The sequence below is a fragment of the Indicator indicator genome, chromosome 2, assembly GCF_027791375.1.
Source record: "Indicator indicator isolate 239-I01 chromosome 2, UM_Iind_1.1, whole genome shotgun sequence".
In the NCBI taxonomy this organism is placed as follows: Eukaryota; Metazoa; Chordata; class Aves; order Piciformes; family Indicatoridae; genus Indicator; species Indicator indicator.
The window spans coordinates 34,786,404-34,801,803 of NC_072011.1; the positions used below are offsets into that span (position 1 = coordinate 34,786,404).

Below are 15,400 nucleotides of genomic sequence, written 5' to 3' on the forward strand. Positions count from 1 at the left end.
TTGCTAAGATCTTGTGACCTGTTTGGTGGAGGGTAGGTGAAAAAGAAGATGAGAGCTTAAGAAGCTAAATAAAATATTAGTTACATTTGGCTAATCGTAGGTAGAACAGCAATGTGTAGGGTGACCAGCATGTAGTGCGAGGGAAAGTGATGGCTTAGATGGAGCAAAATTAATGTGATTGATGTGCTTGGATTTTAGTTTATGAAGTGGATAACTTCAGCCCATATATAAGTTCAGGTCTCTACCCCATGATAGCATTTTTTTTACTTTTCAGTAGAAAAAGGAAATTTTCTTGTTTTAGTTGGTTTTGTGGGTGGTTTGATTTGTTTGTTTTTTTAATATAAAAAAAAAAATTGTTAGTTTGTCACAAAATATTAAAGTTGATATCTCCATAAAAGTACGAAAGTCTGAAAGAAAAGCTCTTGCAGGAATAACAACAAAAATGTTTCTAAAATGAGTAATGATTTGGGGGAAATGCAGCAATGTGTATTTTAGAAAAGCTCAATTGTGCAATAGATGAACTGAAATGGAAAGTTAATCTTCCACACAAAATAAAGACAAAAAAAAAAAAAAACACCCAACAAAAGGAATGTCTGCTCCAGGGATTCTACAGTGTATAGCTGTTCATTTGTCACAAGTGAGAAAATGTTTAATCGGTTTTAGAATGATGTATTCTCTCTTTATTTATCGTGTTTAGTGACTTTAAGAGTGTCAGTATGTAAAGTGTTTATCCAAGGAATGGATTTCTGGCACATGGATAAAATGAAAAGTGAAATGTTTAGCTCACAATAGGCATATGTTCCAAGATCTTTCTGAGTAAGTATCCTGAGATGAGAAGAAAGCACACAGGTCTGTGTTTATCTAGCCTACGCAGGCAGACAAGGAAGGCTCCAGCCTGGTATTAACACTGAAGTGACATGGAATGTCTTCACTAAACCCCAAACAATTACATCATTCCCTCAACAATATTGATAAAGTGTAATAAAAAAGAACCTGGCACTTTCCAATTAGATTCTTATTGCTAAATACTTGAGAAACTGTGAAACACTTGACAAGTTAAAGAGAAAAACACTGGCTTAGGGAGAGGGGAATGAAAACAGGAGAGGGAAAGGAGGAGGGAAAGAGACACTTCTGTATTTTAGAAGTCTACAATTTGGCATGTTTTGTGGTTTTGTTTACTTTTGGTTTGTTTTAAATTTTATATTATGTCCTCTGTCTCAGAACATGTAACTATATGCTCAATTCACACAGCTAACTATAGTATTTAAACAACTTCAATTAGAAAGTTCAGTATCTTCGGAAATTGAGAGAAACAGCACACTTTCCACCAAGCAATAAGTATGTTCTCAGTTTTCTATACTTTTATTTACCTCATCTTAAATATTTCTAATCTTTCAAGGTGTGATTTTCTTTAAGCAAGGAAAAAAATTTATAAGTATTATTATTTCCAGTTACGCTTATTACAACTAGAAGAAAGTAGTGTTTGATCACAGTATCCACAGCAAGCAGGAATCAAGATTTCATCAAAGTTGTTGTCTAAAGTTATAGGATAGCTGATGCCGTGTTTACTGTGCTAGGACAAAAAGCAATAGCAGCAATGTAATCTTGGTGGTTTATAAACAGAAATGAGCTAAATACTACTCTTCTTGCATTTAGTTCCTGGTGAAGCAACAGCTAAACAACCTGACTATAGTTACCAGAAACAACATTCAGTGAAGCTGAATCCTAATTCTCAGCCTCTCTTCTTCTCTTCAGCTGAATAATTATGACGGAACAGCATGAAGCTTTATTACTTTCTTATAATACTACTTTACCCATTATTGGTTGAGTTTTGATCTTTGGAAGGCTTCCAGATTAGAATATTTTTTTTAAGAAGAAAATAAATCCAAACTACAACACTAATCTCTCTTCCGCTGAAATAGATACGATGATCTTTTTCTTCCACCCTACCTGCAATGATTAACCTTTTCTTGGAATAACACCTCAGGAATCATTCACAAGTTGAATTGGAGATGTTTATTTTAGGGCTGAGATGCAGACAGATGATCCTCAGTTCTTACTGCTATCTCTTGGATAATGCAGCACCAAATTCTAAATTCTGTGCAGTAGTGCTGAAAATTGCTCAATTTGTTTGCTTACACTGGACTCCTATATGAGGCAATGTATGCTGAGAATCTCTTAAAATCTTAGAGGTCCTTTTATTTCTAACATTTTAGATATTATAACCCTGCTCAAAGTGATAAGTCATTAAGACAACAGTCCTATATAATGGTGGCTTAATTTGGGGCAAAAACTGTTCACTGGTATTTCCTGATCTGATGCCTAATGAGGGCTGGATAGGCAGAAGTGCTGCTCTCTGACTGTTTTGTGTACATCACCAATCTTTAACAAGTACAAGAATTTGATCTGCTCTTTAGTAAATCTCAGTGCAAGAGGAGGACATATATTTGTTTTATAAAAAGTCAAAAGGAGGACTTCTGACAGAAGTGTCAGTTGGAGAATTTAGGATGTGTGTGTTTGGGTATGGAACACACTTCTTGTCATGTCAGGATATTTTCATTTAGTTTATTTTATAATTTGCTCCCCTTCCCCTTGCTTGTGCATTCCATTGCTTTTTATGTGCTTCCCAACTGCAGTCTCCCAGGCATTTCTTATGTTTTTAGCACTTTTAATAATCCATTTAGCAATGTGTTGTTGCTTTCTTTGCTGTAGCAACAAATGACATTAATTTTGAAGGTAAATGTTTACTTTTAAATTCCCTGGGGGAGGGGGGTGGGGGGAAAGAAAGTATTCCTGGCACAGCACTTTGCAGACTTCCACTGGCTTCACTGAACCCGAGACTCAGGGAGGAACAAAGCTTTACACTTGTTTATTAGCAGGCAAGTCAGTGACACTTTGAGAAACAGAAGAAAGTATGGTACAATGGCACTGCTGAAAAGCAACACCTGGAAATGTAGCACCTAAGTCTGGAAATACTTTAAAACAGTAAATGTTCCTCCTGCCTTGCTACCCTGCACACAATAGTTTGAATTGTTTCCAAAAGTGAAAATATAGTTAATCATTGAAATAAAATGCTGAAAAGCTCAGAATGGAGAGAGGTATGTGATTTTTTTAAAAAACTCCAACACTTTGAACTGAAAGGCAAAAAGATGCTGTTGGACTCCATCTTTCACTACTCTTTAGCCATTTATCCTTTACTGGTTCCTTTACTGCTAGGTCTCTTTTCTCACTGTGTGGCTTTCAGCATGCAGACTTGAATTCCTCATAGTAATACATTTCAAACCGTAGGTATACATTAGTTGCATCAGCAAAAGTAAATACTTCGTGTGTAAAGGAAATGTGTGTTGAAGATGCTTAGAGACTGTTAAATAGATGGCATTATTGTAATTTAGTATCCTCTGTCACACAAAATATCAAGACCTGGAAATATGCAGTAAAGGAAACTTAGCCAGCATTTTAGTTATGTCAGAAAGTCTCTTCTGAAATATGGGTAACTGATTTTTTATGAAAGATTAAATCTTTGTCCTTTTCTGAAAATATATGCCCAATGTCTGCAAATCCATAAGCATTTGCACGATTGATTTCTGTCTGGAGGAGAATTATCTTTTCTACTAAAGATATTGAGCTATGTGCTTAAAAACAAAATTTAAAAACTGTTGTTTTCAAATTACTTTGCATTTAGTGACATTCAGTACTAGTAGGGACAAATGTAATAGAACTTTAAACAGATTGGGGTAGCATTCTGCAACATAAACTCATCTTTATGCAATTTATTCTACAGTTTATGTAGAGGGCCAACTGTTACATCTTACAGTAAAAGATAAAGGATGTTATTTTACAGTGCAAATACAGTTACACAGCTAAGTAGCATTGTTAACAATACAGCTAAGTAATATCCTATTAACAATAGGATATTACCCCAACCTAATGCTGCTGCCTTAAATTCAGGATTAAAAAAAAAACCTTAAAAATACAGAAATTAAAATCTTTAAACTTGGCACATTGTTTTGTCCAGTAGATGGTTTCACTGAGTAGTCCTCAAAAATTCAAGAGCTGGTACAGCTGAAGTAAAATGCTTGTGTGTGTGAATAGCTCCAGTGCTTCTAGATTTCACATAAGCTTTGATCATGTTCAGTAGGTTTTTTCTTTCACCATATTGTCTACTTGAGTTGTTGTGTCCTAAGAACTTCACAGTACAGTGTTTGCATTTGCAATGACTGTGACTTGAATATGGGTAATGCTTCAGTTTTTATTCTCTTATGTTGATTTGCTGCTACAGTGGTTGCTTTCCTGCTTGCAGTATTTTAAGATTTATTTTAAGGATTATTGTATTGCTGATGTCATGTATATGCAAATAGATAAGTAGAACAGAAGGGAAGTGCATTGCATTAACTCATGTGGGGTCTATCCAGTAATAACTTGTACAATATAGGTAATTCCTTCTGTAAAAATTTCCAGCTGATGGAATGCTACTGTTAGCCTTCCACAGTATAAGGTTCGCACCAGCCTACTGCTAAAACCCCACTGTGCTTCTCATACATGAAGATTGTCACTAGGAAATAGTATGACCTCTTTACTCCCTTGGTTTGTTCCTCAGCTTTATTGCCTTGTTTCTTGTTGTCCTTAACAAGCTAGATTCAGAAATAGCTTTAGTGAGCCAGATTCCTTCTGCATTGTGTCTTAAACTCATGGGATAACTTGTACCCACTTCTTTTCTCAGCTGCTATCTGAGAGATGGTTCTACCTTAATCAGTTTGTTGAGGGGATAAAATCTCCCTCTCATCCCAAAGGGAACTCCTAGGACAGTGGTCACCCCAAGCTGAAACACCATGAAGCCTTCATGTAATCATTGTAAGGGACAGACAGAAACACCTTCTCCAGATGTGAAAGAGTGTTCTTGGGACAAAGGAGTAAATATCAATGATTCACATATCCAGGCTGATATGGTTATTTGTTTACAATCTTTCTACTGATTCCAGTGGCTGCTATCTTTTCATTTAAACTTTATCCTTACAGAAAATGTTACTCCTTTCTCTCTACTCAGGTAAACAAAGATCCTCTCACTACAATCAAGTGAATGCATTGGGATAAGTCAGAAATTCAATCATAAATGCCTAACATTTGAAAAATGCATGTAAAGATCTTTTCAATCTGATGCTTCATCAAACCAAATTTTGAAGTCTTTCAATTTACTTCCATGGGATTTTTTTTGTATTTGACTCTAAGAGTAAGAAAGCACTCTGAAACTCCGGATGTCTTCTCTAGAGGCTGGATTTCTTCTGTTCATAGTTTGTGCTGGTTTTTGAAAATATTAAGGAATCTTGTGTTCATGTGTGTTGAGAGAGCTATTGAAATAAGACTGCTCTTCAAAACAGTTAAGATGAAGCTGTATCAGAAAACATTTATAATCTAGGAGATTCTATAGTAACCAAGTATTACACAGCATTTTTATTCCATGAAACTGAAATTTGACTTGAGCAACAAAATATAAAGAATACATGACAATACTTCAAATCATCTCACGTTTTATTTCTAGAGTGTGTTTTTGTAAATGTGCATTTCTAGAATTTTATCTTTGGATTATATTCTTAGACTGGGTGTGTTAATACAATGAAATACGGTAAAGCATCTGTGTGGTTTCTGTCTAGATATCTAAATAATCCACTCTAGTTTAAAGGTAAATTACTTCTTATTTTGTTAGATAACTCTGACCTTGGCTCTGCGTGAATTTCAGTAATAAAAGTGAGCTATACAATGGGAGCAGGCAGATTTAAAAACTGAAGTTGATGTTGATAAATTGAAAAAGCTTAATAAAACTTTTAACACAATTTTTAGTACACGACAGTTACCGTCTCCACTTCTAATTATAATGATTTCTCAGAAGGCCTCCATTGCACTAGACAGTGAATATGAGATGTGTTAACAGAAACATCTGGAGACAAGTTGGGCTTTAATATCAGGCATTTAGGTGTTTCTTACAGCACTGTTGAAACTCCTTCTTTCACTGTCTACTGACACCTTATTTCTTAGTTTTTTAAGAAAGAAAAATAGTTTCCTCTTGGATATGTTATCAGCCTGACTTTCCAGTGCACATAATTACATGACATTGTTTTATGCATATTCATGCTCTATATGCCAAATTTAGCACAGAGCTATCCACTTGTCTGCATAACAGCTTAAGTGGCAAGCATGGACCTTATATCCATGCTAACATAAAATTAAAAGCATTGAACTCTGAGAAAGAGAACCTACGTATTTGTGTACAGTGTGTAGATTATAGTGGATGGTAGCTAAGATCAATGTAGCTAAAGAAGTTCAAACCTGTTTAAAATTGTCATTTTAAAATTTCAAGAGAAAGCACAAGCAAATTAAAAATGCATTAGAAGAGTCATGCTAAAATCTGCCCTTTTTTTTTTTTCCTCTGAGTGGCGTGTTAAAATACAATTGACAGAGACAAAAAAGAACCCAAATTTAGTTTGGTTTCTAATGTATTATCTCAATTCATATTTCAATATGAATAATATTGAACAGAGAAATAACCTTTAAATTTGCATAACAGGATTTGGCTTCACATGAACCCAGATTACTGGGTGATCTATAGCAGATGAATACTTTGTACATGATACAGTGAAGGTAACAAAAACACCACTGACTTACATTTCCTGACTTTCAATTTCCAAATGGCTGGAGGCTGACTCAGTCTGTGCAGAACGGCGTTTTTTAAACACTAGGGGGTTTTGTCATCAGAAAAGTTCTGTCTGCCAAAATAGTTCCATCCTGCTTGGGACATAAATTAGCACCTTAATCCTATGCTATCTCAGATAAAAGAAAGCATTATTACATCGGAGGAGCATGTGCTTACATCAGAGCAGTGGAAAAAAAAAAACAAAAAAATACCAAACCAAAGATACAAAGGGACCAGGTTGTAGCCTGGTGTTCTAGAGAATAGAATTAAAATAGGAAGGAAATATACATAAAATCAGCAAAGGAAAGTCATGAAGAATAAGTTTAAGATGTGCTGTTAACTTCATAAGAAGTGAATTGGCAAATTTCTTCATCATGCTCAATAGATTTGACTTAATCTTACAATTAATTTCTAAAATGAACAAATTGTCAGAATTGCAGTGCTCAAATTCACATTCCAACAAAACTATAATATAAATTATTTATGGCCATACTATTTTGCTACTTTGTTATTCCTCTTATAAGGGATGTTGTTCCTGAAAGACAGGAGTGAGGAAATACCCACCCATTGAAGGATGTAAAAATAATGGCCTGGAATAACAGTTTGAGCTGAGATTGAAATGGCAATCTAATATGTGAAAGTTTTATTCATTGCTAAGCCTATCAGTTCTTTACCACTCTTAGTTTTCCTAAAATATTTGTTTTCATTTTAAGGCTACATTCATATTACATGTTAATTTTAACACTGCGTCACAGTATATGTTCTGCTCAGTTACTGTATCTGCTATCTTCCATGTATGGCATAAAGTATAAAACAGGTAAGTTGTGGTTTTGTTTTACTAATCACTGTGTATAACTTGTAATGTTGGTCATTGCAGATGAACATGAAAGATGTAAAGCATTCCTAGTATTAGGAAAGGGTGTAAAAATTCTAATGAACTGGGCAGATTGGCTTGTCAAGACAGTTTCTGTTTATTCACATTAGATAATTTTTGTTGGGCTTTTGCTTTGGGAAAAAATGGCTCTTCAAAGGTAGAGGGTTTTGTTGTTGTTGTGGTTGAAGCTATTAATTTTTATCTAGTTGGAGCAATAAAACACTTTTCAGCTTAGTAAGAATTTATAGCAGGCAAGAGACTAGAGATGAGGGAGATGACTTAGGATTCAAAATATTACAAATGTTTGGCAAGTTTTTTTTAGAGGAAAGGAAAAATCTCTTGAGACCTTTGTTTTCTAAGGAACAATTACAAAATTCGTAGTTACACAATATAAACTGGCAAATTAAATAAAAGATTAATGATTCTGATAGCTGACTTGAGATGGCATATTACCTTCACGTTCTTTTTAATATAAGAAAGATTAGGGGGAAAAAAGATTATTATGATAAGAGGACTTACGAGCACAAGTACTAGATGTTTTGAATGAATGTTAATTCATAGGTTCATAAAATGGTATTTTTGTATTTTTTTCACCTTTTTTTAATCTTTTTTACTTATTATATTTTTTTATTTTCTCACTTAGTATGCAGGACAAGAGACAGCTCTGAGGTGAGGCAATGATATTTAAAAAAAAAAAAGTAAGTAATATAAAGCTATAGTGCAGAGAGGACCCTCAAGAAAATATGTCTATGTAAAATGAGAGACTTCTTAGGGTATTGTACGTGTATATTACATGTCCACACAGCCTTATGGTATCTCAATAACCACCCTGCTGGTTCTGTTCAGTTTTATATAAATTTTGTGTGACTTTGCTTAGCTGTTTGGTCTTCTGTCTTAATACTAGCTCTCATTAATGCTTTCAGATATTGAAAAAAACAAATAAAATACATAGAAAACCTTTTTCTCTTTACAAAACTAAACAAGAACTAATATGACAATTTATATGATTAGCTTTTCCTATAAGCAAGTATATCTATATACTATACTTGAGTAATCCTGCCCATGTGGTGATAAGTTCAGGATCAACACTCTGAACAGGCTTATATACCTGCCACATCAGTTAGGCTTTAAATACAACTCTTTTCAGATTTAAAGTAGTAAGAAACACCTATAGTCTTGTCTCCTCTTTTAACCTTCTTTCTTTTGGTAGACTATGCACAGTTCTAAGTTTTACTTGCGATTTTAATCAAACTATACTTTAGCAGCTCCTGCCTGACTCAGAACTGCTTCTGAAACACAACTGCTTCACAAAACTACCACAGTACCACCACTAAGACTATCTGTTATTAATTGCCAGTGTACGTAAATTATGGTTAACAATTTATAAAGCCAAACCCAAGTGGTTGGGAAGATTCAGGTTTTGAACTTCAACCAAAATATGTAATCTGGTAAACAGTATAGAATCTCTCTTGCAAAGTTGTAGAAACATTTTTTTTTCTGTTTTAAATCCACTCTGAAACAAACCTTTACTCTTGTAGGTGATTTAGTTTACTGTATGGGGAAACCAGCTGTGTGTGTTTGTGCACGTGTTCACAGTTTCTCAGAAAGGTCAGCCAGGGCTTGTCTGTGCTTGTGGTTAATTTGCTATTACTTTGGCCAAGGAAAAGGAAGCCTGATCAAATTATACTGAAACTGCTGCTGTCCATTGCTTAGTGTTGTTGATTTGGCTCATTTTTTTAAAATTTTCTTTAATAAAGGAAGTATTTTTTGTAGCTGTCAGCTGCTCTCTTCTCCCTCTCTCTTTGGTTAGCCTACTGCATGCATTCACATGCATACATATATATGTACAAACATACATTGTACACATAAACCTGTCAATGCATTGCACACAGCAGACTTGAATCTGCATCTTTACCTACACCTGCTTCAGAATGGAATGGCAAAAAATCCTGAATAATCCATAGTTGCTTTTAAAGTATTCTATTAGCTAGAAATACTGTCAAGGAGTCATTTGCAATGTGAATGGCATCTTTTCTTTCTCATATGATTAAATTTGGTTTGGCTGATAGTGCATCCATTCCTTCCTTCCCTCAAAACAGAAAAATCATTTACATAGTCCCATAGCTGTACGCAAGGGAGCACACAGAAATGACAAGTTATTAATTCATCAAATCTCCACATTTGAATAAGCAGTGAGTTCAGTCAGCTCAGTCTGTAGTGATTTTTCTGAATTAAAGAAACACTTGAACCAAGAAAATTAGAAGACGAGATAAGGAACTATCTTTCTTGATCTTATTTCCTTCTTTACCTGTCTGTGATGAGCAATGCTTCCATTGTTTTGAGAGAGTTAATGTTATTCAATTTTCCTTCAGGATCAGCATGAAGGATATGAAAGCCAGCCTGAAATCTATTTAAAGAATTCTGGCTTTTACCACGTCAGGATAACACAGTGTGAGCATTGCCTTATTTTTAATCATGCTTGAAAAGTCAGGCTGTTTGAAGCAAAGCCAGTGACCTCCTTTACCTCCTTTAATCCCTGAAAATAACTCACATGCCCTTCCTTCCTTCTTCCATGACAGCTCTCTCTTCTCTAAAGCACATTCTTTTCTTATAAAATACTTGCTAAGTGTATTGGAAAGTAAGAACCTTTTCACTTGAGAAATGGACACTACTAAACAAGCTTTGCAGTACCTGTTTGATAGAAAAAGTTTCATTTTTCTGATAGCTGAAATAAAATCCAGAGAGATGAGTTTCCCAGGGTTGTATGATGCAGAAATTAATTTCAATATAGGTATCAAAGCCTTCTTGAACTCTGGTTCCTTATTTGATTCAGAATGTCTGTGTGCCTGCACATATAGTCAGAAACAGTATCAATGGTGTTTGCAGATGTTTTGTTTCAAAATCTACTGAAGGATCAGCAGGAGAATTTGAATGGGCTGCCCCAAAGAAAAGAACTAGAGGAAAGGTATTTGCTTCCTGGCTGAAATCTGAAAGGATAATATCTAGTTTTGGAGTTATGGCGATGTCATTCAAATTTCTCTTTGTATTTTAAATATGTATCCCCTTCTGGAATCATCTTTGAAATATGCCCAGTTGGACATACGTAAACATTTCCAAATCAGATATTCAGAGTGTGTGCTAATACAGAGCATTTATTGCTCTGCATGTCTTATTATTCAATGCATTTGGATTAACTTTATTTGCTTTGTCTTTCCTGTATGAATTATGCCATTTTGTCTTGTACTACAAAAATGACAGCATCAAATGTATAGCAAGCAGGTTTCAATATGTCTTCTAAATGTACTCTAAGAAACTTAACTGCTAAGTAAGACTGGAAAAAAATCTAGTAACTGTCTTTACTGTTTGATCTGCATATATAGAAAAAATAATTGATTAATGGAGATTTGTGCCCTGATGCCTTACTGTATTACAGACGATGTCTTGGGTGTTGTTACTGGGCATTAGAAAGGTGTAGTGTATTAACAACCACCTGCTACATTGTTGCTGTTTCACATTTCTCAAACAACTAATTCCCCTTTGCCTCCCAAAGATCCCCATGGTGTGTTTACAGTCTAGCAAAAAGTTGAAAATAAGTGAAAGTAGGCAGAAAAATTAAAATACAGTGCAGCTGACTGATAAATGCCAGGAATGTCCTTTTTGAGTGGTTTTTATGGGACCATAGGATAGATGAGAATATTTTTACCAGTATAAAACTGTGGAGAAAATGTAAATAAGTAAGTAAAATGGAATAATTTTAGTTTTGAACAGCATCGTCCATCTATTAAATAATTTGAAAACAGACAAACAAACAAAAACAGCCCACAACAAAATTCAGCCACAAAAAGGCATTCTATTTATTAACCAACTACTGACTTAAAAAATAGAATGCTATGGTAGGTTGAGACATCTGAAGAAATGGTACACACAGGTGAGGTGGCATTTGAGTATCAGGGCAATGGATTAAAGAGGGATGGGTTTGGCCCTTATTTTTTTCCTGTGCTTTATCTTTGTTGCTCAACAGTAGGTGGAAAAATTAATTACAAATTAATAGGAAAAGTGTTTACAATTTGATTGGTAAATTGATGTTAAAATTTTAAGCTGTAGATTTGTTTTTTTATTCAGGAATCAGATAATTTATGTAAACATTTATTTTTCATGTTAGGGAAAGCAGCTGGAGTATTGAGTTTTGAGAACTGGAACAAAGAGACTTTGTGAGACTAACCCTTATAAATGGTTGAGTCTTTGTATTTTATTGTCATCATTAAATACTTTAAATTACAACTATCGAAGCACTCTATCTCCAGTTACAATAGTCCATGAATGAAGATACAACTTGTGTCTCTAAAATTACATTTCTATCCATTTGACTGGAATTGCATTTTTTTCCTCCATAATTAGTGATTAAAACTGTGATATGTGTTTCATAAAAAACCCAAACCCCGCAGCCTCTTCTTAGAGAAACTGATGTGTTATGGCCTAGATAGGTGGCCTGTGAGGAACTGGCTGACAGGCCATATGCAGAGAGTGGTAGTACCTAGTTCTTTCTCAACCTGGCAGCCAGTCACAAGTGAGGTCCCCCAGGGATCAAGACTGGCCCCAACATTGTAATTTCTTTGTAAGTGAACTGGATGTTGGGATCAAGAGCACCCTGATGAAACTTACTGATGACACCAAAATGAGTGGGGAGGTTGACACTCCAAAAGGGAGAGCCACCTTCCAGGCATTACCAGCAGAGATAAAGAAGTCTTTGTCTCATTCTGTTCAGCACTTGTCAGGCCCTATCTGGAGTACTGTGTGCAGTTTTGGTCCCTGCTGTACAAAAAAAGATGCAGTCTAGCTGGAAAGCATCCAGAGAAGGGTCATGAGAATGATCAGAGGACTGGGAGACCTGCCATATGAGGAAAGGATGAGAGAACTGGGGTTGTTCAGCCTGAGAAGAGAAGGCTTAGGGGAGACCTTATTACCATAGACCAGTACATAAAGTGTGGCTACCAGAACAATAGAGACTCCCTTTCTGCAAGGAGTCACATGGAAAAGACAAGGGTTAATGGGTACAGGTTACTCCTGGGGAGATTCTAATTGGACTCCAGGAGAAAATGTTTGACATTGAGAACAGTTACACATTGGAATCATCTCCTAAGAGAAGTAGTGGATTCCCCTACATTGTTCAGTTTTAAGACTCAGCTTGACAGGGTGCTGGGTCATCTCATTTAAACTATGCTATAATCTAGAAAGGTTGGACCAGATGATCCTTGGGATCCCTTCCAACCTGGCATTCTGTGATAATAGGAGTCAATAAGTTGTAATAGATCAGTGAGCAAAGCGTCTGCATTGTATTTCAAGATACAACTTACCATAGAATTTTGTCTAAAATAACCAATTTTCCAGTCTTCCATGTGAGCATCAGATGAAAAAAATATTAAAAGCTCCATCATTTACAAAACTTTAAGTAAAAAAAAAAGTAATAATAAAGTGCTTAATTTTTGAATATATTCTTCCATAGCTTCCTGTGACATTCCTACTTATGTTAAAATTTATGTTAAAATAGAAGCAGTTCAAACTCAGATATTTTTTAATGTAATTGTAATCACTGTCCTCACTCAGTGTTAGAAATATAACCTTTTCATTTCATCAGCTGTTCTTACATCAGGTGTAGCTTTTTTGTTTATTATGCTACTTGCTGTGCTCAGGAGTTGTCAGGTCATTCTGGTAGAGGCATGATGGGTGCTTGTTTTCTAGCTCAGTTGCTGATGGTCCAATTTTCTGTTGCCTCATTTCTTGTTTAGTACACAGCAGATTTGAGTTTTGACATTCCTGTGTAGGCTTCAACATAAACTATCTACACTATTGTGAACTTTGTTTACAATCCTTCATAGGGTTTAAACGCAACAGAAAAGCATTACATGGGCAGGTGTGGATGTGTGGATTTGCAGGGTTGTGGACAGTGCACTCATTTTAGCTTTTGAAATGGTCAAAACCTGAACCTGATAAATGCCAAATCTCTGCGTACAAAGAGTTAAGAACTGTTACGATTTTCTGTTTATTTATTTGACATCTGCTACCAAGAATAATGAAACACTATGTCAAAAAAACCCCAAAACCCATATCAGGGGATACTGAAACATTTGCTGGTTTTGCTTTTTTTGACAGCTTTTTGGAAACTGCAGCCTATTTCTGTATGAAACCAAAAATGGGAGAGAAAGAGGTGTCCCCGCATTCTTTCTTCAGTATTTGGCATGAATTCAGTTCTGACTTCAAAGACTTCTGGAAAAAGGAAAACAAACTCATTCTTCAAGAAAGGTACATTTGTTTGTTTGTTCAAAGGCTTTTCTCAGAGAATGTTATTGGGAGCAATCGCAGAGAAATGAGTCATCTTCCCTTTATTAGCACACAACCTGTTGGATGCCTTTTGGAGTTTTCTCAAATCTTTCTGTGGTCTGTTTTTTGGTTGGTTGGGTGGGTTTTATTGTTGTTGTTTGTTTGGGGTTTTGGTGGGAGTTTTGGGGTTGGGGTTTTTTTTTTAACTTCCCTCCCCTTTCCTGAGGTAATTTTTGAATGAGACATTAATATCAATTCATGTTAAAGATCTTTGGAGTCTGTTATCTGAGCGCTTTTGACGCATCATATAACTATTATGCCACTATGAATCTAAGAAATGGGAGACTCATTTCAGCCTAAACATTGACTACAATATTTTCCATTAGCATATGAAACTAAGTCAAGACATCAAAGCATGACATATTGTAAATATTTATCCAGCATAGCTGGGGAAGAGGAATGGAAGCAGGAAGACAGGGGGGAAGCAGTCAGTTGACCCTGCATTAATAAAAGACTCAGACTGAACCATATTACAACTCACATGCCACAGACATGAGCCCAAGTGGTATATACAGCATAAAGAATGAGACAGTAATTTTGAAATAGTATCTGTCTGGTCCATGTATTAGGAGGGCTACGAAATTTGCTTTCATCTTCAGGCAGATACTGTGATGTGGTCACTACTTTGTTTATAAAAATCGTGCCAAAAATTAATCATTAAGAAATGCCATATAAGAAATTAAACAAGTATAAACATGAAAACTGTAAACAGTTATCCAATCCTACATCTGTTAGCGACTTGAGTGACCTTGGTATACAGATAATGAAGCTAATTCTGAGCCTTAATGTTAACAAGATCAAAGCCTTATGGTCACTAGACTGTTGATACCAATCCATTTTTGGTAAATTGACAAGAACAGGCTTCTTCTTCAAGACTACTCACCCTATGTAATTGTTACAGACATCAGATTATTGATTTAGGAAGCTCAAAAACTTTCCTTAGTCTTCTATGTGATCAATATCATGTATACCATATATGTTTAGTGTCATGAATACAATTTGGAATGAGCAGTCTCACAGTTAAGAAAATTGGATTAACCCATTGCAAGAGTGTGGTACAAATGTTAGCACAGCACAGCAGTCCTCTAGGGATCTGTTTCATTTTACTGACTGGTTGACTTATTTTTATGTAATTAAGTATATCTCTTTGGAATTGATTTAACAGTTAAATACTGTCCTTGGTTTCCTACGCAGGAATTTAGCTGCTAGCTTAATGCAAGTTAATTTAATCTTATATTTTTATAGAAAATAATTTAAGAAAAATGTCCTTTCATTTCCAAAATACTAGTCTATTTTTCTAAAAATAAACAAAAATCCTTCCAAGAGTGCTTGCTGCAAAATATTTTTCTTTGAAAGACATTAACTAAATAAGCACAAAACTCTTCCTCCCATTTTTCTTATACGTCTAAAGCTCGAGGGAAGAATGGGAACATGATAAAATCATTTAATTGTCTTTCAGTTCA

The 15,400-nt window shown here is 35.2% G+C and overlaps 1 protein-coding gene across 1 annotated transcript in view; it reads left to right on the forward strand.

The window, feature by feature from the left end:
* FMN2 (formin 2) overlaps nucleotides 1–15,400 on the forward strand; it is a 168,377-nt gene that overhangs the window by 137,099 nt on the left and 15,878 nt on the right. Inside the window, exon 16 of the mRNA XM_054396857.1 lies at nucleotides 13,710–13,859. Coding sequence (XP_054252832.1) covers nucleotides 13,710–13,859 — 150 coding nt within the window. The remainder of the gene's footprint in view (nucleotides 1–13,709; nucleotides 13,860–15,400) is intronic.